This window comes from Maylandia zebra, linkage group LG8 (genome assembly GCF_041146795.1).
Source record: "Maylandia zebra isolate NMK-2024a linkage group LG8, Mzebra_GT3a, whole genome shotgun sequence".
Classification (NCBI taxonomy): domain Eukaryota; kingdom Metazoa; phylum Chordata; class Actinopteri; order Cichliformes; family Cichlidae; genus Maylandia; species Maylandia zebra.
In genome coordinates this window covers 25,101,593-25,125,526 of record NC_135174.1, presented here as the reverse complement: position 1 = coordinate 25,125,526, position 23,934 = coordinate 25,101,593, and the positions used below count along the sequence as shown (strand labels likewise).

Here is a 23,934-nt window from a genome sequence, read left to right as displayed (position 1 = left end):
GTCTCTTTGTTTCCTCGCACATATCCCGTCTCCAGTTATCTTTTAAAGTTACTATAGCTGCACACACATTCCACTCCATGTTAACAAACTTGCACAAAAACACTGCTACTGTCATGCTCAGCACACATAGCAAATAGCTTCTGTTCAGTCTCTCTGGTATCACTCTTCTTCACACGCTATCGGTCCACTGCACTCTGCTTCAACATGTCTCTGCACACCAGGCCTAACAGACCTTGAGTACAACCCGTCTGCGTATCACCCTGGTAGTGACAGTGGTCTCCTCATCAGAGTCGGACTCCTTCTCTATAACACTCTCCTGATGAAGGCAGCCCAGCAGCAGAGTAATGTCAACGAGGCCAGAGTGTGTGGGATTCATATGGAAAGTTAACATATGACAGAAGAATTGGGCTAATCTCAGAGGTTAAATATTTTAAGCCCACATAACAACAGAAGGAGAATAATATAATATACAGTTAAAGACTTTTTCAAGGCTTCAAGACAAGATTCTCTGTGAAGGACCGATTCCCACCTGGACTTTGTGCTGGGACCTGTTGCCTCCGTCCTTGTCTCCTCTGCTTGGTCCCGCTGTGCTGCTGTCCTCCTGGGATTCCTTCCTCCTGGGCACCTTTTCCATCCCTTCCCTGGCTGCTTCAGTCTGACCTCCATTCTGTTTGTTGGTCTGAACCTGGGGCTCCTCTAGCGAATCAGCTAGACTGTCGGGGCTGGACGAGTTAAAGAGATTTAGGACAATACACCTGGGAGCAGAAAGACGTGACAATGAATTTCAAATAAAATCAAGTCCTACCTGCCCTTCTCAGAGCCCGGGCTGGGGCCAGGGGCTGCTGACTCCCCGATTGCGCCAGACGTCTCACTGCTCCTGCCTGGAACTGAATAAATGTCTTTTTCTGCTTTCCGTACTTGCTCAAGGATGGCATTCACAAGCTCCTCTGACACCTCCTCTTCCTCCATGCCCTCTTCCAGCTTTAAATCCTCCAGCAGACTCTGCAACCTCTCCTGCGTCATTTCCTCCTCCTCTTCTTCCTCCACTCCATTTCCAAGACCAGTGTCTGCGGTAGCCTTCTCTTTTACGGCCCCTCCCTGACTCTCCAAAACAAGATGGTCTCCTGCTTTTACTTCTTCTGTCTCCTTTCCTGATTGCTCTACCAACCGTCTGTCATTATCTGGCCTCTCTACACACACCAATCCTGTTTTTTCTTCAGTAAACATCTCAGTTTCTGTATCTTCAGGCCCAGCAATAGGTAGCTCTGTGGCAGTGGAGCCTGGACCCGGGGCCACTGTGAGGGGGTCGCTGCTGGAGGTGCTGGTGGTCTGAGTGAGAGAGAGGTCGCTAGGTCTAGTAAGCATGGACTTGTTATGGGACTCTACTAAAGGATCGCCCTCGCTAAAGAAGTCGTCTGAGCGCAGTGGGGTTGGGGGCACGTAGTTGAGGTCTGAGGGGGTTTGGAGCTCCAGATCTATATTGTCGTAGCCTGGGTGGATTGTAGGAGTACAGGATTAGAGGATACGAGGATTGAAGAGGGGGTAAAGATAAAAAAAAAAAAGGGGTTGGAAGAGGGAGGGAAGGAGAAGTAAAGTGATGGAGGTGATGAAATGAGAAACATTTGAAACATTTAAGGGTAGCATCTGTTCAAAAGTCACAAGTGTAAGTGATTAAGGAGCAGAATAAGATGTAAACACAACTTTACATATTATAAAGTTATTTGTCGGTTTACACCCAGTGGTAACTTCCTGGGAACTGCACCTCTAGATTCTGCTTGTGGTATTTGTGCATTTGGTGGGTGAATTTTAGTATTCAGAAATATATTAAATTGAAATAAGAAAAAAAATACGTAATGCCATTACCTTTAAAGACTATGGAGGCAAAGTATTACATCCGTATTTAATCTCAAATCACATACACATAGAGCAGACATGGAGCAATATTTACAGTGGAATTTGCCGGCTGAATGGGAGCCGCTGCTCCTTTAAGCTATAATTTAATCTTTGTGAACTGCTCAGAAACACATCTGGCTCTTTAGATGCTACACACACCTATACACATCTACAAAGGTCACAGTGTGCTTTCAGCTGATTTCTTGCGACATAATTTTACAACTACGAATTTAATTAGGACATACAGTTTGGAAATAAAAAGGATAAACACCCACATTGTTGTTAAGAGAGGCCTGCCCTTCATGTCTCTTCTGAAAAAAAACCAGGCCATTCATCAGGTGTTCAGCTACTTTAAATGCACGATGTGTTGAGGATAGTTTGCACAATCGGTGTCCAGAGTGAGTTCATTAATCTACTTCTTCACTTAGAGGAAACATCTCTCCTGCTTTGTACATCATGCCATCTAAGACAGATATTTCTACACTTTTGTGGCTCTGGCTGCATTTCTCTCCGAATGTGTTGTGCCAGTACTGGATTGCTTCTTGCAGAACAAACCAGAGTTCAAACCAGACTCTGGAATTTATTCCTGTGGATAAATGATAACGCTATTCCAGTTGTACTCGATCTGTAATATATACGAACATCAGAATTGTTGTGTTTAAATTTTGTTCTGCCGCCTCTAGAAGTAGAAAAATAATCAATAATTTCAAGTACTTTTAAATGACTTTTGAACCAGCCCTACCGAGTAGACATGACCACATCAAAAAGTGGTGGAAACAGAAATACACAAAATATAAAAATAAAACCAAAAACCTGGCATATACTGTTTATGTAGCCTAAAATTGGCACTTGAGTTTTCTTTTTAAACCTACGTAGCCTTAGACCCAGCCTCACTCAAATAAATGCAACATTAGTGAAGTTAGTGAGGCGGGAGACTTTAAAACAAGCTGGACTTCATTTTCAGTAATTAGGTCAGTTTATGAGCAAAAGCTTGAGAAGAGTTCAGGTAGCTTAGTTGTGCTGGTTCAAACAAAAGGCAGTGAGAAGCACACAGGCCTCTAAATGTAAACCTCAGGAACTGAACGATCTTGCCTGAAGTAAGGAGGAACACCAGGAGGGAGGGGAGAGGATGGGGGAGATGGGGGAGGTGGAGATAGAGGATGGCGATTTTGAGGTGGAGAAGAGGATGAAGAGCAAGGACAGAGAGGAGGTGTAGAAGAGGGAGGAAGTAAAGGTGGAGAGGAAGCACATATTAAAGATGGGGAAGGAGAAGAAGGGACAGTAGTAGCTGATAAGGTGCGAGGAGAGGCACAAGGGAGAGAAGACTCAGCAGATGTAGGAGAGGCAGAATGAGGAGGCGGTAAAAGGTGAAGAGTTGGGAGTGAGGAAGAAAGAGGAGGAAGGGGCTTGGAGAGGGCCGAGGGCGGAAAGTGAGGAGAGAAGAAAGAAGGGCAGCTAAAAGGACTTTGAGGGGAGGAGGGAAGAGGAGGGGAATAAGGCAGAGTGAAGAAGTGAGGGAGAACAGGGGCCACAGGCAGGAGGTAAACAGGAGGTGTGGAAGGGGGAGATGGGAAGAAAAAGACAGAGGAGAAAGAGAAAGTGTTGATATGTGTGGTTTGAACGGGTGGAGCGGAAGAAGAAAGGGAGGTGGTGTGCAGAGGGGAAGGCTGAGGCATTTGAGGACTTCTAAGACGTTTTGGAGCTGTTGCAATTAGCAAGGTTCACAAGACAGAACAAAAGGCACAGAACAAATGTTAGACAAAAACTGGTTAGAAGACAGAACAAGGCATGTAAAAATAAAACAGGTCAAACACACTGACAATGAAGTGAAAATGTGACTGATGAAGGCTTAAAATCTACGAAGCTGCAGAAGCGAAGAGATTGAGCGTAGGACTCATCGGGTTGCTCATCTCAGCTGATAAGCAAGAAGAGGCACCATAGTCAGCAGGAGTATCATCTCTTTGGACCCTTCACCCCAGGGTAGTCAAATAATTTCAATAATTTTATCATTTTTTTGCTGGAAAACTGAGATTTTACAGTCTAGGTTTAAAGAGGAGGAGATGTTTATGAAAAGAGAAAGGGCAAATGCTTGGAAATACTAAAAGTCTAGACTCTATAAATTCCAAGTTCTAATACTAAAGTATGCGGTTTTGTGACCCTGTCCATAAAACCTGCATGTGCTGTTCTGTAGATCGCTCCATGAAAGTCCCATCCTTACCATGTGCACTTGTGCCTCTGTGATGCGCACTGAATCTCCTCCAGTCTATCATAAAAATGAGTCTATCTCAAATCATTTAGGCAAAATGACTAAAGTTGCATCTCTCCTCACCAAATCAGATGAGGAGAGATGGTGATTTTGTTATTTCTTCCTTTTTAATCCACTATTTGCTGGTGAAACATGGCTTCCTCGAAGTTCCCCCATCAGAACTCGTCATCCTTCTAAGACATCTAAAGGATGCCTGATCCTGTTCCCCAGGATCAATCTCACATCTGTGGTGAATCTTTTAATGTGAGCGGCCGACGCATTGCCAGCATTTATGCGTGTGCGTGGTGCAGTATGTCTTAATTACCTTGTGGTTGTGTCATATTTTTGGGGGGAGGCAAATACATTAGCTACTCAAGTTTTTCCTGTTCTTTGTACATTCATACCTGCTCTTTTGTCTCTAGATTGTTGGTGAAAAACTCTCATCACCAATGATGTTAAACTCAAAAGGTCATGTAGGCTCAATCTGCAAGTTTGAGGTTCATGCTGAAATCACAGTCAGCGGTCAGAACGACTTTCATGGAGCGATCTAAAAATGGCAGCCAGTTGAAAGCGGTCTGGTGGTGCACAAGGACGGGATGTCGAAATCTGATTAAATTCAGATCAAGTATGGTTTCTGGACAAAGTTGCAGAACCTGATAACACCTCACATCAGATTTCTTACTAAAAGGAAATTACACAATGTTTAGACTGTTTCATGGAAAAAGATCCTGAATGTTTCACATCGAAAAGTTCAGAAGAAAGGCCATGATTCACATTTGCCAAACCAAACAATAACTTCTCCACCTTACAGTGATTTTTTAAGACTTGACAGTCTTTAAGGTTTGGTTTGGCAAATGTACACTGGGTTAAATGAGCTTTACTGTTAAGAGACTCCCCTGGAGCACTTCTATGCCATGGATAAGAGCGTCTGAAATGGGCCTTGACAGCAATTAGCTCTCAGTGTCATCCAGCTTGCGCAGAGGCTGACAAGAGCGATCTTAAACTCTCACCAAAGAGCTGTAAGATTGCTATGTTCCTCCACAACCTGTAGAAAGCTGTTAGTAATGACAGACTGTGCTGTTCTAGTCTTATTCTACTCAACTGCAAGGGTGGGAGCAGAAGCTATGACTGGATCCTGAAGCTGCTGAGGTTAGCAAAAGGTAGCCATTGGTGGGAAGTAGCTGATTAGTGCTGCTCAGTAGACAAGGGCATTTGCTGTGGAAATTAGTCACTCAGAAGCAAGAGGAAGAGGAGGATGAAGAGGCAGGGAGTCTGCTGGTCTCAAAGCAGAGGAAGCTACAGTGGAGCGTAGAGGCTGGAGGCTCGGAGGAACCAGGAGATGACAGGTATCACACATAGCTAACAGCAGTGACACAGAAGCATTAGTATACACTGTACACTTTGAAAAAAGGCGTTTCATTTTCAACTCATCTGTGAGTGCCGTGTGGAACAGAGCACATCCAGATCAAAATGTGCAAGTCATCAAAAAAAAAAAAAAAACACTTCTGGATGTGTTGAAAAGGCTTCGCCCATTTAAAGAGTGTTAGAAGTGTATTAATGTGAGTCAACAACAACACAGCAGGCAGCCCTTCACACAAAGCCATAGCCATGCATTTTGTTAATCTACTTAAGTCGGTTCCCCAAGAAATCATCTTTGCAAAAAGATCACCTCAGCTCTGTTGTTATTCAAGGTAACAGCCGATCCTTGTGTTAAGATGACTTCAAGAAAACCTAATTAGACAGACTGGAAATGAGACCATTTCAGAATTTTGTTTTAAAGTGCCAAAGCAGACTCTAAACTCGTCTACTGAATCCAGAGAAGAGCTTATTTGGCTTTACTTAGTGCGTGTTATCTGCTTTTTTTCTTGAAGAAGTAAAGAACAGTAGTGGAAAGATTAATTTTATTCCATTCATAGCAATGGTTCTGTAAAATCCATGGTAAAAAGTTGGCATTGGATTTGGCGGCAGAAGTTAATAATTAGTCATCATTACTCATGTTCCTTAAATAAAAACTGGCAGTCGGTTAATAGAGCTGCAGTAATAGCCAGGGACAAAAGACAGGCTAGAGAAATAAAAAAGCATTATTACTGCTGAATATAATTGTGCTGTTTAATATTGTTATTGACTTTTACATGCTTCTCTTTTCAGTCCTTTGATACTATGTGGCGGTTGTTGAGTTGTCAAACGGATTGGGTGTCTTGAGCCTGCAGTGCTGCTCCCCGTATCCATCCCTTGACTCTACCCCTGTTTTATGAAGCTTATGCTTAGGTTCAATAAGGAAGATCTGTAATCACTCATCTGCATTCCTGGGTGTTCAGCTTTTTTTCTGTTTACATGTTTATGCTTTCCCACACTGTCAATCTCAGTACTGACATCATTTCTCTAGTTCGATCATTTTCTTGTTATCCTACCTTTTAGACTCTCTTTCATGCAACCCACCACCTCCCCATCTCCACCGCAGTCAGAGCTCTATTTAAGCCTTAGTCTTCATCTTCACTACCATCAGTGTCTAGACTCCAGGGGGTCCTGTCCTAAATCCATCACCGCTGGGATTTTCTTCTGCTATGATGGGTCATCAGAGTCTAATCACCAAATACATGAATTTCTCCATCTCAATAAATCATGTTAAATTCTTCCAAGTAATCTCTCCTTATTGAAATTTAGTTATCTAAAGATATATTAACAGTGTGTTTTAACTGTGGAAAACAGTCAAATTTATATAAAAAATAAAGCATTTTCATTTGAAATGTATTTGAGAACATATCTGCAATGTGAGGAGGGAAACAGCACATTGTGGTAAAAGTTCTGAAATGGCCTTCAATGTGTCTGTCAGAGTCACAAACTGCTGCCATACTTCATTTTCATACAAGAGGAAAGAGAGAAATACAGAAGAGGGAGAGAAAAGGGTCTGCCATAGTGCTTAAAGCAAGCATGCCATTGTTAAAAATTGGTTGTTATGATTATGTTTTCATGTTTTCTCATGTCATGGCTGTGTTTAATTAATAAAAACACACATAAACATAACTATTGTTAAACCAAATTACAAAGCAGTGCCCTGCCCCATCTGAAAAAATCATTTCAAGATTTCAAGAAAATGCATTTATCAGCGGGGACAGAGGCGGCATTCATTTCCTTCATCATGCTTTTGTACATCTGACAAAAACAATGAAACATACTAAAAGTTTCATGCACCCAAAAATGGTACAGAGTTTCCTGCGCTTAATTAAAATCAATAATATGGGAACGAATTTCTATCAATCTGTCACTTGTCATTACAGTTCCAAAGACTGAGTGCTATGAACGAATTGCACTGGCCTGTGTTGGTGAACGAACAAGCTGACTGCTCAATAAACACGGCTCCAGTGCGTTTACTACCTGACGGTCCATTATCTGACATGAACTCAATGAACCTGCTGGAGCGTTCATTCACTTTGGTCATTAACTTCCACAGTTTAGTCAAGCCTGATTGGTTCAATATTTATTTACGCAGTCATGTCCGACTGCCTCTGGCTGAGAGAGGTGGTGAAGAAGGGTGAAGGGATAGACTGAGAGATAGACTGAGTTCAGCTAGGGTGGGCTACACTTTACCATCGGACTGATCCGGGAATACTGCGTTATCATCGGCAAAGCAGCGTGTGCCTGAAATGTTACCGTAGTCAAATATGGGCCCTTCCAGCAAAGTCACAATATCCAACCGATTGATCTTAGTCAGCACCGCGGTTAAAGCATCCGCTGGGGAGGAGAGAGACAGGAATTGATTCATAAGGTGATGTTGTGGCATCGCAAACATTGATAATGTCCTTTTATTGATTCGTTTTATCATAAACCAGCAACTGAAATATATATGAGTATGAAATACAGCAGCCATATCTACTTCTGTACTTACTTGTGGCATTTTTACCGTCCCTGTGCACCCATTTCTTTAGGAGCATGAAGCTCTGTGCCGTCAGGGAATTGGGGTTTTCCACTCTGATCAAGTTGATCTCATCCACAGAGAAATCCAGCTCCCTGGCCAGCTCTGTAACAGCAGCATATAGATAGCTGAATTGCAGGGCTGGAGTTCCACAACAGGACATTTCTGCAGCACCATTATTGACCACCAAAGTTACATGTTTTGTTTTATCTGATCTTTCAGCCATCCATTCCCATGAGAGAAATTCAAACATGTTGAGGATGTTGAGTGCCATTAATTATATATATTTTTTTAAAATTGAGCTATTGCTCTCTTTCTTGTTCTCTCTTTTTAACCAGTCAGCATTCAAGCTATGCACAACATCATCCATGTCAAGCTGACACAACGTGTTGTTGGCTTTCTGGAGAACTGCCTGCAAGCATGATGCCACTGCCATTCCCAGCATTTACACCTGTGGTATGAATGTGGGTGGTGTGCTTCTGTTGCTCTGCAGTTTTGCTGCACCTGATGCCATCAGTGCCATGCATCGCTTCCTTCTTTTTTGTAAAGTTAAATCATTGTGAGACAATAGCTGATCATTTCACTTTATCACTATTTACTGGCATGCATGCCAAAGCCTGCTCAAACGTGACTGGAACTCATACTACAAACAGAAAGCAGACAGAAAACGTGTCCCTAGCTTCCAGATCTGGCATGTTCATATGAAGATATCTGTTTATAGAGATTGCTCTCCAGTTGATAAATCTGACAGTATCATGCCTAACAAAGGGAAATGTGTAGAAATGCAAAAACAAATGCAGCAACAGTATTTAGCTAGAAAATGCGTGTGGCGAAAGTGGCATTTTGAATTAGTTTTCATGTTTGCACCACTTACATCTGATCTGGGCCCATGTTACAGGTTACACTTGATTGCCTACAAAGCAGGAGGTGAGGGATGTGCTGATGCACTGATTAAACTGCAGCACCGAAATGAATTACTGCCAAACAATGTGTCAGACACAGTCTGCAGCTAATGAAGGACTAGAATCACGACTCTAAATCTAAACCCACGAGAAACTAATGTTCAGCAGGTCTGATGGTTCACTGCAGCTCTGCAATTGGAACACACATTAAATATGGATTAGATTCCTTCTCTCAGCTGGGCACTCATTCAGCGGACATACGTTTGCAGTGCATTCACAGCCAGTCGTACAAATGCTGGTAGGCGTGGGGAAAGTGCTGCAGTGCAGGCGGCCGCAGGGGCCACGCCCTAATCGCTGCTCAAGTAAAATATACACCTGCTATTCCTCTAAAGATACACTCAAATATAAAGATGTATCAAAGCTTTATGCTCCTTAAAATCAATGAAGCTTTTATTGCTTTATATATTTTCTTCACCGTTTCAAATCCTAGTATCTCCTACATGTATTCAGCAGTTAAGTATCTTCAAAATTTGAAAAACATCCAAACATGAGAAGTTTTTTAGTTATTTTTTGTTATATGCTATGTACCGATGATGCTGTAGTATTATGTGGCTATAAATATCACTGCAGTACTGCTCAGTTGAGACATTTTTACAGTATACGTCCACCAGGTGGCAACAAACCCTTAAAAACTGACACATAAGAGTCCGTTTCAGTCCAGATCATTCCTTCAGCCTTAAAAATTCTCATATTTTATGATAATCATTTTTCTTACATCACTTTGTGGTTCTGTTTGGCTTAATTTTTACACAATGTGAAAGTAAACAAACAAACAAACAAACAAAAAACGGAGATGTGTTCAAACTCACCAGTCCAACTGAGTCCAAGGTGGTCAGCTACTATCGCCATGCGGAGGTCTGTTCTCTCACAGGGACTGTGAGGGCCTGTGCGAGGAAGCAAGGAAGGGTAGGGTACAAACAGTTAGTGTTATGTAATGACAGAAATTTCCAAATGAATCACATGTGGTTCTCAGTGAGAGACACACACAGAGACTCAGAGAATGTAATGAAAGAAACAGATTGGGATTGTGAACTTTAAGTTTGTCTGTTTTGGACCTTTCACCTTGATGTAACCTGCTAAATAACTACTTAATGAACATTTGTTTTTAATGCAGTGTTTATATTAAACCAAACAAAGAAAGACCAACTTTAGCTCACTGTCCCATGTCCCACTTATAAGAAAAAAAGAGATTTTCTGGCCTGACAAACCTCAACGTTCTGTTAAGAAACTAAATGCTTATTTAGGATTTTTTCTGCTCTTTTGATGAAAACTGGATGAGAAGGAATCCAATACTATCTGTCTGTTTGGTATTAATTTACTCAAAGTCCATGGTTTACTTAGCTTAACACAAAACCTACCACAATTGCTGAAGCTCTCCAATGAGATGTTTTAAGGGCTATATTCTACAGCTTTTTCATTTCATTTCCAGACCTTGTGTGGGCCTCCACATCATCTGTACCCAGGGATGGGAAACATTTGCACAGTTTTGATTATGCAACCATTAAAAGAAGTAACTCTAATGATATCTACATTTAAAAAGAAGTATTAAAACGTACAACTATAATGAAGCATTAATTGATTACATTTTGATCAGTTCTTTAAAATATGACAACTGACCAATTAGATGCACCCTTCATTCCAACCCGTCGTGGCAGATGGCTCCTCCTCACTGAGCCTGCTTCTACTCTGAGGTTTCTTTCTGGCAAAAGGGAGTTTTACCTTCCCACTGTTGCCAAATGCTTTTTCATAGGGGGTCGGCTGATTGTTGGGATTTTCTCTGTATTGCTGTAGAGTCTTTACCTTACTATGCAAAGTGCATTGAGGCAAATTCAACTTTGAACCAATCAAATTTCTTTTTGCGAGGACAGAAGACGCTCCTTGCTGGCCATTAGAAGGAATGCAGGTGTCAAGCCCTTCCACACTGACAATACTTTGCAGACCTGTTCTTTTATATTAAATCTATTTTCTTTAGTTCAGTGTGCTAAATATTAGGTCTTAATGTAACGGAATCATTATATTAACTACTTTTAGGCTTACGGGTGGCTGATAACATCAAGGGGAATCAAAGATTTGAGAATCTGTGAGGCCAGAAAAATCGTCAATGACATTTTTACACTAATAAGTTTGATATTTAGTAGTATTAGTTTCTGTAATTAGAGTTCAGAGTATCACATAACTAACCACAAACAATCTACCATCAAGCAACATTCCCACTCACTGATAAAAACAATTCATAGCTTAAACTTGAAATCAAAAGCAATCTAGCTACGACAAAGTGCCAGTGGCTGACTACACTGACATGCCCTTGTGTAGCTGTCATTCAAGTGATTGTCAAGTTCAGCCGATGTATTGTTTTCACAGTGATTTCACAGAGCAAAAGTACCACCAAACATATCTACAAACCAGGCAAGCAGATCAAAACAAACACACCTTCATATTTCCCCAAAACATTCTCGATCTCAGACACATCTAGAGTGGAGGTGAGTGCTGTGGTGTTGTGTCATGTGGGTAGGTGGAAAGCTAACTTTGTCTTATTGTGAAAGAAATGTACACTCACAAACTTAGCCTCCCAGAAGTGCTTTTGCAACCATTTATGACAACTAAAAGGTGCTTCCTGATACTGAAATTTAATCGCTTGTACCGGTTTCTATCCAAAGACCTTGCTTTTATAAAGCTCTGTCCACCGGAACAGTACTTCTATGATGTTATTAAGTGATATCCTGTTTCCTAAAATAACTAAAACCTTAAATTATGTGAAAGTCTTCTGCTCTACCGACAGATTCTCCATGTTGTAGCCTCTATCTGAACAAATCAGACAGCACAGGACACATAAAAAGAATGACAGGAAGAAGAAATGATGGCTACATTACAAAGTCACATCACAAGCACCCACAACAGCTGCATGCATCTCATAGAGAGAAGGGTAAAGTATAACAAGTTTTTAGAAAGAGTTTACAAACTAGTCTCGTTCTCTGTGACAGGAGCGGGGATTGGTTGATCAACCTGACTCCCTTCCTCCTTCTGCTCTTGCTCCTTCCCTCCAAGTGTCCGCCTACTTTTCCTCATGCTCCTCCTCATCCTCTCACTGCTGGCCTGCTCAACCTCAGCTCTCACATCTATAGGAGATGATGTTGATGTAGTGGTGCTGGTGGAGGTGGAGGTAGAGGTGCGTGAAGGGCAGGAACTTCTAGAAGCTCTAGATGGTTGTGACAAGGAAGTGTTCCTGGTAATGCTGAGGCTGCAGCTCTCTTCGTCCTCAGTGGGCAGTGTTTTCCCCTCTAACTTTGCTTCAGCCTCCTTGGAAATGGTTTTGACCAAAGACTTGACTATCTGGCTACTGACAGACTTTGCTTTAAAACATTTTGACACTGAGCTGTTCTTTTTCCCCATCTCTTTTGTTGTACTTCTACTGGCGGTTTTTATCAAAATGGGTTTGCTTTTAGTTAGCTGCTTACCATCCCTGGCAGAGTTATTGCTCCTACCCCTAACTGTAGATTTAGTACTGACCTGCTTCTGCTCTTGCAAATAAGAAGGGTATTTAATGGCTTTTAATACTGGAATTTTCGACCTTGGTAAAGTCTTAAAAGGATCTAATCGTTCCCTGATTTTAAGTAGTCCATGTTTCCTAAGTAGGACTTTATCATTTTTTTGTGACTTGTCTTTCGTCACTGGCTGACTATGACTGCATAGTTTTTGGCAGGGTACCCTCAGCGGTAACCTGGACTTGAATATCTGGCTTTTGACCTTTTTGGCTTCAGTGTTTATTATTGCTACATTAGAAAAACCCCTGCCTTCACTTCTGCTTTCATCTAACTGGCTGAAGGAAGCTTCGATCCTGCTGACCTCTTGCAGAGTGGATCTTAAAGACGACAACACATTGTACATGACACTGCCAGTCTGAAAGACATCTGAATGGTACTCGGGGATATTGCTACTGATATTGTCGCTCGATGTTTGCAAACTTCTAATCTGTTGCGAAGGTGCAGAAGAATAATCTGTGCTTTGGTAAACTGTGTTTTGAAACTCCGAGGTACATGCCAAATTATCCGTCTGTTTCGACTTATCTGGAGTAATGTTTGATGCACAAAAATTAAAATAATCTGTGTAATTTGATGTTACATGGTAAAAACTATCTACATTTGCCCCTGAGGTTTTGTCTTTACAATGATCAAAGGTGCTTGGTGTTCCACTTTTAGCAGTGCTATTTGAGGCACTGGATGTTTTATCAGATGACAGGTTGAATTCAGTTCTAAAAGTGGAGAATTTAGGCTTGGTGTTACAGGATGAGTTTGTGCATGTGCTATAACTGCTAGCCTGATTTGATATTTCTAGTTGGACAGTAGTAGTCTGAATGGGTACATGGGGGACTGAGAAGGTATTTGTGGGTTCCTGAATATAAAACTGCTCCCTCCCATCTACTTCAGTGTCCCTGACCCTGTACCTGCCCGCTGCGTAATAATGCTCACCAATCTGAAAAAACTGGAGCCTCTCCTCCACCATGTCCCTCTTGCTCATGTCAATCGCGCCACTGCGTGTCATCTCAAACATCTTCCCTTCATGGAAGGGGAATGGATTTGGCTCGCTCGTCGGCGTGCTATCATCCGTTGGAGTTCGGGCTGGGGTAGTGTCTGGTGTTGTGGCCTGGGACTGGTCGTCAACTGCCAGTCCAAAAGGCTTAGGCTCACCATTGTTTCCCCGTGTCCCTCCCATATCAACGACTTCTTCTCCACCTTTACTGGGCCAAGGGTCAAAGTCCAGCCCTTTGGTGGCAACAGTCTTAAAAGGAGAATTAAACTCCTCTTCTATCTTATAACTAAAGTAAGTGTCTGAAAACCCCTCTTTATCTGAATGTTTTTGTTCCTGACTTGTAGCTCCATCTTTACTAACACCATCAGTCTTTCCACCATTTGAGGGTATCTCTTTGCCAATAATATCCTTTTGACATTCCTCTGGGGTTTTTTCCTCTTCAATAACCTCCAGTTTAGTCTGGGGAAAAGAGCGATCAGAGGACCTAAATGTATCTGTTGCCCAGACATCTCTCCGGCTGTCTGGAAGACCAAACAGCCGTAAGTCTGCCTGCTCACACAGGCCATCATCCTCATCTTGGAGTTCATATCCATCGAGGGAGTCTATTTCTGTCGCATCAGTGTCATGAGAAAATTCAGCCGTGGTAGCAATTGAACAGTCTGTAATTGACTGGTCATTTCCATTTTGTTCACATTCATAGTCCTCTCCTTTGCCATTTGAAACTTTTGAACCATTACTAGAACCATTAGTGCCATTGGTGCCACCATTGGGCCCATTTCCATTTTTGTCATGTTTTTTGGATTTAGATGCCTTTTCCTTCTCTTTCTTTTTGTCCTCCTCCTCAGAAACTTTAGAAGTGAATTTCTTGCAAGGAATGGGTTGGAAGATTGATTCATCATCCTCTTCATCAGCATTTGACTGACTGTCATCTGCCCCAGGGGGCACTGGGGATGGGGGCTGTATTCGTATAATTGGCTCGATCAGGAAATGCTTGTCATGTTCTTCCTGCAAATTCACCTCCATCATTTCCGTCTCGGTCTCGGAAGAAGCACAGGAACCTTTTCTCTCTGGGTCTGACATTTCTGAACTTGAGTCCAGAGGAGGAGGGGGAGGGAACTCAATATATGCAATACCTTTGTCTTTTGATGCTTGTTGCTTCTCCTGTCCTGTTATTTCGTCATGCATGCCAGTGACTCTTTCATGTTGGTTTAAATTGCTGACGCTCAACTCGTGTTGATTATCAGTTTTTATTTCTTCCTTATTGGCATTAGCTATGTCTGCTTGGGTAGAGTAAATACTGGTTTTACTTTCTGGTAGGGCCTCTTTAAAAGAGAAAACCTTGCCCTGGTCATCTCCCTCTGATTCCTCAGATACCTCCATGATGGGGCTTGGTTTCCCTGGCAAGAATCCCATAAAGCCATCAGGGGTCCTGCATGTGAGATCATAGCTGACCTCCTCCGAGCTGGGAGTCTCTGGTGTAATGGGACTTTTTCCCGAGCTGTCAATGAAAGAAACCTGCTCTAGTGTGTCATCATCTGGGCTTATGGGGCTTAGGGCTAAGTTTGATTTTTGTTTGACATTGTACAGTGCTCCTTTAGCTTCCCTCTCTGCCTGTCTACCCACCTGAACGCCAACATAAACAGGTAATGTTTTTATGCCTTTGAAGTTCTCTCTGGTTGTTGTAGCAGCTGGAGGTGTAATGGCTTTCTCCAACATTTCTATGGGGCTAGGAAGGTTATTGGAATTTGAATCTTTGGGTGCATTATCAAGAATTTCAAAGGTTAGATCTGTTTTGGCTGGGACTGTCTCATGACTTTGTACTTTGGTTTTAGGTAGTGTTGGTATCTGTGAGGGTCTAGTTATTGTTGGTTTCTTAGTGAGGTCATTATCTAAAGAGAGGGATGTATTTCTAACAGGAATTTGAGATTCTGTCTTTTTTCTAAGATTTTTATTTAGTGTTTCCTCTGCATCCTTTTTGAATAGCTCAGTTATAATTTCTTTGGAAGCACTTTCACTTTTTGTAACTTGTTGGTATTTTTTACTGTCAGTGGCTTTTTCTGGAATTTTAGCACTGTCAGGAATTATAGGTGATTGAGCTTTCTGACTTTTATTGCTTTCTTTAATTGCCTGAGTTGCACTGGATGGACTAGCCTTCCCTTTAGTGCCTACTTTGTCTGTCTTTGTTTCAATGATTTGTACAGAGGCATCTGGGATGTTTTTGTTAGGTGGCTTGTCTAGTTTGGGGACTTTTGGGCATGCTGATATCAAACCAGGTTTACTTCCATTTGTGTCCTTCTCAGCATCCTTTTTTGGGCTTACTTCTTCTGAAGTTTCAGATGCTTTAGACACTTTTCCTCCTGCAAAAAACTGATAAACGGGAAGTTTGCTCTCCTGCAATTTCTTTATTGACGGTTTTGGCTGTACTGGAGGAGGAATTTTGGCTGGACTAGACTGACTTTGACTAACTTTTTGAGCCTCCGATTCAAACTTCTTTCTCACTTCACTCACTTTGGATGTTGATTTTACATGAGCAGGAGAGGAGGGTTCAGACACACAGGACTTTGTCTGTTGTTTGATTTTATCCTCACTAGTATGAGAGAGAACAGTTTTCTGTGGGCTGCTTGGTAGACTAGAGCTTTTCTTTTCAGCTGCTGTGGTGCTGCCAAACATTTTACCAACTGAAGGCTCCCTGAGTTTGCTTTTACTGAACACCTCTTCTGCTTTGGGTTTCTGCTGGGTTTTCTCTGGACTGCTGCTGGGTGAGCTAGGCCAGGACCTGGGATCCTTGAGCTCTCGCTTTATAGGCTTTTTCTCAGGAGACTGAAGCTCATCATTGAGCTTTTCCGTTTTATCACGGAAGAACTGTGAGACCTCACTGAGTTTTTCTTCAGCTTCCTTTACAGTTTGGTCCACCCTATCCTCATAAAGTAACTTATCCCTGCTCCTGTCATGTTTATCCTCTGTAAAACGCATCCAAACTGCATGTTTAGGGCTGCCCTGTTCTGTGGAGTAATGGAGCACTGTTACCTTATCAAACTGAGATGGATCATCCCTGTGCAGGAATTTAGCAGATTTAGGAGACCCATCTTTTGATGACTTTGAGACAAACTCTCTTTTGGGGCTTCCTTGCTGTTGACTTGCACCCTCAGTGCTACGGCTACTACTTTCTTCAGTACCCAGGTGGCGGATTTTGTCACAAACCAGTGCTGAATCCTCTGTGTCAGAGTGGCTCAGTGATGCCGCATCAAGTTTTTCAGAGAGAAGCATTTTCTCAGCAAACCTGTACGACTCGCCTCGGATCTCTGATAGCTCATCATCACAGTATTCTATGGACTGCTGGCTCAACAATTTAAGTGCTTTATATGAATCATCTGCTATGAGTTGAGCAGAACTCGGACGACTGTCTTCTTCCTGTGACACCGGCGTATTAACACGAGATGTTTCCAGAAAGGTGGGCAGGGATTCTTCAACAGCAAGCTCCTCTTCTTCTTGTTGGGCTTCATCATAATCAGTCAGTTCCTTTATCCCCCGATCACCTTTGTAAACATAAAGCTCGGGGTGTTTCTTGGTTTCCCTGATAATGACCTCAGTCGGTTCTGCAGTGCTGTGGCCCTTCTCAATATGAACCTCAATTATCCTTTCAACTTTGGGTTTGGATTTAACATCTCTGTCAAGAAATCTAGGAGTGAGCTCATCACCTTTGACAGAATCCTGGCTAGCTTTGTGTTCAAAAAGACCTGCGAAATCTTTAGATGGATCCCTACCTGACTGGAAAGCTTTCATGATATCTCTAACTGACATTGCCTCCTCTATCATCTCTGCACCATCAGTCAGTTGGGGCTTATGATAAACCATTCTGGTAGTAGTAGTAATGTGGGTTTCCTCTTTAAGACACATGCTTTTCATTGAGTCATCTTCGGGCATTTTCATCTGTAGGGCTTTGCTGGAGCTTGCTGAAATTGCTTCAGGTGGTTCTATGGCAGGGAGAGCAGTTGCAGCCTCTTCCATTAGTCTAGGCTCACAAAGCTCATCAGGCTGCTCATAGCTCCTAATATGGACTACTTCAGTCCTGGTCTCTGTTACGCAGGGGGGGATAGGGGAATCTGTGAATAAAGGCTTAGGTCCTGTGCTCTCTGCACTTTGGGGAGCAGAGGGTGTCTTTTCACTCCTGGTCTCAAACCCACTGTCTGACAGAGGACTCTTATCCTGCTCATGAGACAGATCCTCTGGCGATTCCAATATAGTGTCCGACCCTTGATATGACTCAGCAAGTTTGCTTAGGTCCTTCTCTGAGGGAGATCTGAGCATGCCTGAAACTGGTGGAGGCATTTTGAGTTTGTGCTCCTGTATTGACATGGATGGCTTGAGAACACGTTTCTGTTTCTCTTCCCCATCTCTTTTTGCCTCTTCCTCATACTTACATTTCAGCTCTGCCATTTTTGAGAGAGAGCTAGCACCGATATCATTTGTTAAAAAGTCTACTACTTTAGCCAAGTCTAACTCTTTGCTTGACTGGTGCTTAAGTAAAAGTGTGTGTTCATCAAAAGGAGGGTAATAGTCTGAGATGGCACTTCTTTGTGCCTCTTCAATCTCATCTTTGGAAAATTCTTCCCATTCGTCCTCTGAGGCTCTTTCTTTAGCTTCACTAATGATATCTTTCTGTAATATCTCACTGACTTTGACTAAATCTTCTTTTACTTTCTCCACCAGAGTATATGGCTCCTCTTCCTCTAACTTAGTCTCTTTGGGAGTGCCAGTATGTGAAGTTTGGACAGTTTTAGCTGCAGTCTGTGTGTCTGTCTGCAGAATAGCTGTCATCCTAATCAGATCTTGTTTCATGTCTGCTACATCTTTCAATATCTCCTGGTTAGAAGCTGCAGTCGGGTGGATGATGGGTGGTGTGATAAATGGAGGGGATTTTAACTGGGAATTTATTTTTGTTGTAGTAACACAGGAAGACAAAGAGGAAGATAGAGATGATGAGGTGCGAGAGGAGTCGGGAAGAGCCATCTTAAGAGACCCAGGTCCTGGTTTGGCAGGGGTCTCTGGGATGACATTAACCAGTGAATAGACAGGCACAGTCATTGTATTAGACGAAACTGCCGTGTTTGGGGAGGCAGCTACAGATCTCAGAGAACCATAAGCAGAGCTTGCTGTTGCAGATCTACGCGAGGACGACAGTGACTTAAGAGTACCGTAGCCTGAGACAGAGTACGAGTCTATAGCCTCATTTATGGCTGCGCTGACACCAGAGGTTGCTGCCTGGGTGGTGGCCTGGATCCTCTCTTGAAGGCTGCTACTTCTCTCTGAAATAAGGCGTGAAGAAGGGGAGGATGGAGTGGACGAAGAGGATGGATATTTTACAGGTGAGACAGATCCATTCATCATGGACAATTCTGAAGAAGCAATGGTTGTTTGGCCAGTGGAAGAGAGAGATGAGATGGATGTCCTCCCTCCACGGGATGAGAGTGTTGAGTCTACAGAGGTTTTCAAAGAGGACAGACTGGAGATGCTTTTAACAGAAGACAGGGTATGCGCCCCTGCATCTGTCACAACTGTGGACCCAAGGGCAGTTTTAAAAGGTAGATTAGAACTGTACATGCTGTACGATGTCTTTGGTGATGCTGTAGAAGGAACAGGAGCTGGAGACCTTTCTGGTATATAACCATTGGGCATTGAGTGAAGTGGAGAAGTCCTTGATGTATATGCTGAAGCAAGACTTTTGATAGAAGCTGGATCAGTGGCAGGTTTGCATGGACTTCCAGAGGACACAAGGCTGGTAGATCCCTGGACAGGGTACTGACCCTGCTGGACTACAGTTTTAATGGGTGAGGGCATAGTCCTGTAAGAACGGATGGGGGATGAGGACGCTATGTCACTGGCAGATTTGACTGGGGATGACAGGGTAAGCGCTGGTGGAACTTTTATAGTTGTGGGACATGCAGCTGATGGGGCTGAGAGGGGCCAAGTAGATTTCAGTGGAGAAGCAGCTGGTGAGGCTGCCGGTGAATCGGTAGAGATGAGGGCACCCCCCATTCCGACGGGCCTTGTTTGGCCAGGGACGGTAATAGGAGCAGTCGACCATGGTGGGCAAGGTCTGGTTGGAAAGATAGGTTTGTGAGGGTAACCAGCAGGCAATGCTCTTGTTGCTGCGCTTCGTTCAACTGCTGTTTCTTCAGGTGAATTCATAGAAACAATGATGAAGAAGGAATGGCAAAAAAATAACAACAAAAATGCAGAACAGTAAAGATAAACAGAAAATCATGTTGGGGAAGGTAAAGGAGAAAAAAATGTGAAAGAAGAGGAGATCAGAGGAGGAAGAGTTGGTCAGTAAAACAGTCCTAGTATTAAATAAGGAACAATAACAGTTACATGAGGTAAGAAATTTAATTACAGACTAAAGATGGCGTAAAAAAAACAAACAGTTGTGTTCCTGTGTGATTTCTGTTTGGCAGATGAATCAAAAAACAGCAAAAACAACAGAAGAAATAAACAGAAGAGAGCACACACAGCAGCAAAGTAAATTTCCAAAGACAATGGCGTAGACCAACAACTGACAACAGAAAAAATGGCAAGACAAATGCACCAGGATAAGCACAAAAACAACTTCTCTCTTTGGACTTTAGAAACTCTAATATCAACATTTGGGTACTGGCTCTAATTTCAATCCGCTTTTTTAAGTGCCTTTTATCTGTTTGGTCCAAAAAGTACATGATGACAGATTCCTCAGACAATTTAGAAACTGTGATCCAACAGAGCCAATGGCTGTTGAAGGTTCCATTTTCATTTTCTCTTAAAACAAATATGACAAAATGTGTTTTCCAAGACTAAAGTTTTGGCCCATTTTGTCATGCAGCATCAAATTGGTGACAAGCAAAGACTGTGGTAAAACTTAAAATAAACACCTGAAAGAAAGCCAAACTCAAGACCTCTGACATGCATTTTTGTCCCACACAAAACTGCTACTTCATCACAAAGCCAAAAAGAGCTTTAAACTCAGAGGGGACAAAAGAAATACAGAAAATTTTTTACTTTGACCTCCATCCAAAATGCCTATTACCATGGTGCTGGTAAGTCAAAGAAAAAATTTGACTTGTATAACACAGCAGTGGAAATCAACCCAGAAGAACAACAACTCACAATGTGGGCAAGCATGGCACAGAAACTCAAAACCACTTACTGACCCATGCAAAAATATATACCACTTTGTAAACAAGCATGTGGACAGTGCGTGTCATGTAGGATGAGAAATAATGCATTTGCACATTAAATAAGTCACACCGATCTACATATCGATTACGTATTTTACAGGTTAATTAAAGCTGTTAATTAACTAACTTATCCACGAAACTTGGCATAATTAAATTCATTACAGGGTTTGTTAGTGAAGATGTCAAACTCACTCAGTGCAGGCTCGGCCAGATAGCTGTAGCGCTTACGTAAGGCTAGGGATGCAAAGGTATGACGTTGTCGATCTGGCTTTTCAGTCTGCAACAATAGCAAACAACACAAAAACCTATCAGTTCTAGGTCACCCTACATTGACTATTGCTGCCAAATGAGCAACAACTGGACCTTGCAATGTCAAATTAAAGCAAACCCTTCAGTCTGCACTGACATTAAATACAAAGCCCATATATGACTGCAAAATATGGCACCACCAACAACTCCTTAAAGAGTATTCAAGAGGTTTTAATCTTCTATTTAGGAAGTGCTAATACTATTTAGATTAAATGTGCCAAGCTAGTCTTTTAGCTTGAGTTTGTCAAGCTAAGCCTACAAACTATCTACTGCATGTACTTAAAAATGAAAATAATGAGTTTGGAGCTAGTGTTAATACATGCTAAATCTTAAGAACAAGTAAACTCTAGAGCCATTTGTATCACATACTATAGAACGCAAGGGATAAGGAGTGGACACAAGACAAGTAGTTTTTCATTTCTACCATATATCATGCAAAACTGAGCAGCTAAAAGTTGCTTTGAAGAAGCCTGTAATGCCCTTATAGAAGTGGAAAAAATAAGGCTATGAGAGCAGAGCAGGGCCACTATAGGTCTAGCGCAGAGGACAACACAGGGTGGGGAGGGTGTGGTTTACCTCATCCTCGGCATCTGACTCCGTTTCCTGGTTCCCAAGATGCATTGCAGGAACAGGGGGAGTAACATAATGGAAAGCAGGGGGAAAAGAAACAGGGGGTGAAAAAGGAGTGATTGACAGAAGCTCCAACTCAGAAGAGAGCCACTTAAGCAAAGGAAAAAGCAAAAACCCAAAAAATAAAAACAGACCAAACAAAAAAAAAAAAAAAAGAGCATAAAGCGCCAACATTCAGCAGCAAAATGAAGCCACGAAAAGCCAGCCTGATAACTAAAAACCATTGCACACAAGCCCTCAGCCAAAAAGCATCCAAATCAAAAGGCGAGTAGGAACAAAATGAAACAGCCAATGACAAGAATCCACTGTAGATGTAACCGATATACACAGAGAGAAGCTTTAAACAGATAAAAGACACAGTGGCGGCAATTTGGCCAAAGTCTTTCTGTCTTTCATCTATCTGGGGCTGAAACTACCCTAACCATGAATATGGTTATGGATGTGACAACAGAGAATGGTGGGTGTATGCTACCTTACCTTTTTCACTGCGGGAAGCGTGATGTTCAGGTTGCACACGGCAGTTTGTGGAAGGCCTTTCATGATCTTACATTCTTTCAGGAAAGTGAGACGACCACACGGCTCTTGACTGGGATCTCTGACCTACAGTGAGAAAATGGTTCTTTTTGAACTCCTTACTTTTACAATGTGGTAGTTACTGCAGATTTACTTTAATATAAATATATATACATTTTTTTTTATCAGCACTAGGGTATTAGTGGTATATACTTTATTTGCCTTTATGCCTAGAAACTATCTACAAACAGGCCAAAATTGCCCATTTTTACCTTGTATGCACCTAGAACACCTTATAAAGGAATCTTATCATTTTATTTTCACAAAAACACGTAATTAAATACACAAAATGTTCACATCCAATGGGAGGAGGAGTAGAAATGGGGATCGGGATGGTCCATGGTCTGTGGGGGAATCTCTTTTTGTGTCAACTGGTGCAAATTCATGTGAATTTTCCTTGATTTGCATCTTTCCATAGACTTTATATGTAATCAACATTTGGTCAATATACTTCCACCTGACCAAATTCTCATCTGTTATGGTGCTTTTATAAGAGGAAAAAAGGTTCACCAGTAGCCTTCCAGGATTGACCCCTGGAAGTCTAATGGATATGCCAACACAAGAAATTTTAACCAAACTCATGAAAGCTTATTCATAAATTCAGTAAAAAAATATTTGTATTCACTATTCCTGGGTGTTTGGGCTTCGCTTCAACTTTCCAACAATTTTGTTTCTCAATTTTTATTTTTACATCTGCTTTTTATGAGCCAATCCGCCTCAGTTTGTGCCCTTTAAATCTCAGTGCTCATCTGTCATTCTGCTTTCAACTCATTCATTCATGTGACCTTTATCTCCACCTTATCATGGTCGCATCACCTTTGTTCACCTGTCCACCTGCTTCATCTACACCACCGATTGAAACCATGTTACATCAGATGGAGGAAAGATGCTAAGAAATTGAGTGTAACATAAAAAATAGTCACACTTTTCTGCTTTAGTACTGTTCATTTTTGTTACAGTGATGTGGTAAAATAATTAACACAGAAGTGTAGTTTTAACATTAATGATGTGCAAAATGACACAAGAAGAATGATTAATTTAACGACTTTAGCCAGAGAATAGGAACTGGGTTTTGAATATGAATAAGAGCAGTAAAGGCAGTAAACAACAATAGAACTAACTTAACCATTACTGCAGCTTTTACCCTGTATTTGGACTGCACTAAGCCAACATTGTATTCTAGCCTAGCCAAAAGGTGCTGGTGGTGCTGGAGCACATGTTAAGGTACCTTGACGCAGAAAGGCAGACGGTTCTCCTTGAAGGCGTAGAAGTTAAGAACTAACTGCTGACCAGCTTTGGTCAGGGGAGCCAAGTTCCCATAACAATCCACATATATAGGCCGGCCCTCCAGAACCTGAATAAAACAAACAGCATTCATAGTTAACATAAAAATATAAAACAAATTTACAAGAATAGAGATAAAGAAATGTTTCTGTGATAAAGTGTTAAGCACTGAAACTGATTGCACGCTGTCAGACGTTTCAAAAACCTAATGCAGCAATAAATATACATTTATTTTAGTTAACTAAGGAGTGCAAAATTAAATCTTATTTTCTTCCAGTTGATCAAACTATTAAATTCCTTCATTTCTTAACTTTATTCATTTTCTTTTATTCGATTATGTTGTCCTTATCACCACCCTCAGCAGCATTTTCCATTTTCTTTCTAATT

At 41.9% G+C, this 23,934-nt stretch overlaps 1 protein-coding gene across 4 annotated transcripts in view; it reads right to left on the bottom strand.

Moving 5' to 3' along the window:
- The window catches only part of LOC101464804 (ankyrin-3), a 127,579-nt gene that overhangs the window by 5,675 nt on the left and 97,970 nt on the right, over window positions 1–23,934 (bottom strand). For 2 of the 4 annotated variants that reach the window (XM_076887683.1, XM_076887684.1), the window contains 11 exons: window positions 23,492–23,617; window positions 22,168–22,290; window positions 21,637–21,663; window positions 20,944–21,028; window positions 13,480–19,713; window positions 9,823–9,897; window positions 8,025–8,156; window positions 7,727–7,870; window positions 806–1,490; window positions 530–722; window positions 233–316 (listed from right to left, as the gene is read on the bottom strand). In XM_076887683.1, coding sequence (XP_076743798.1) covers window positions 233–316; window positions 530–722; window positions 806–1,490; window positions 7,727–7,870; window positions 8,025–8,156; window positions 9,823–9,897; window positions 13,480–19,713; window positions 20,944–21,028; window positions 21,637–21,663; window positions 22,168–22,290; window positions 23,492–23,617 — 7,908 coding nt within the window. Of the gene's footprint in view, window positions 1–232; window positions 317–529; window positions 723–805; window positions 1,491–7,726; window positions 7,871–8,024; window positions 8,157–9,822; window positions 9,898–11,973; window positions 19,714–20,943; window positions 21,029–21,636; window positions 21,664–22,167; window positions 22,291–23,491; window positions 23,618–23,934 lie in introns of all 4 variants that reach the window. The other 2 variants (XM_076887682.1, XM_076887685.1) reach the window with 2 other exon arrangements.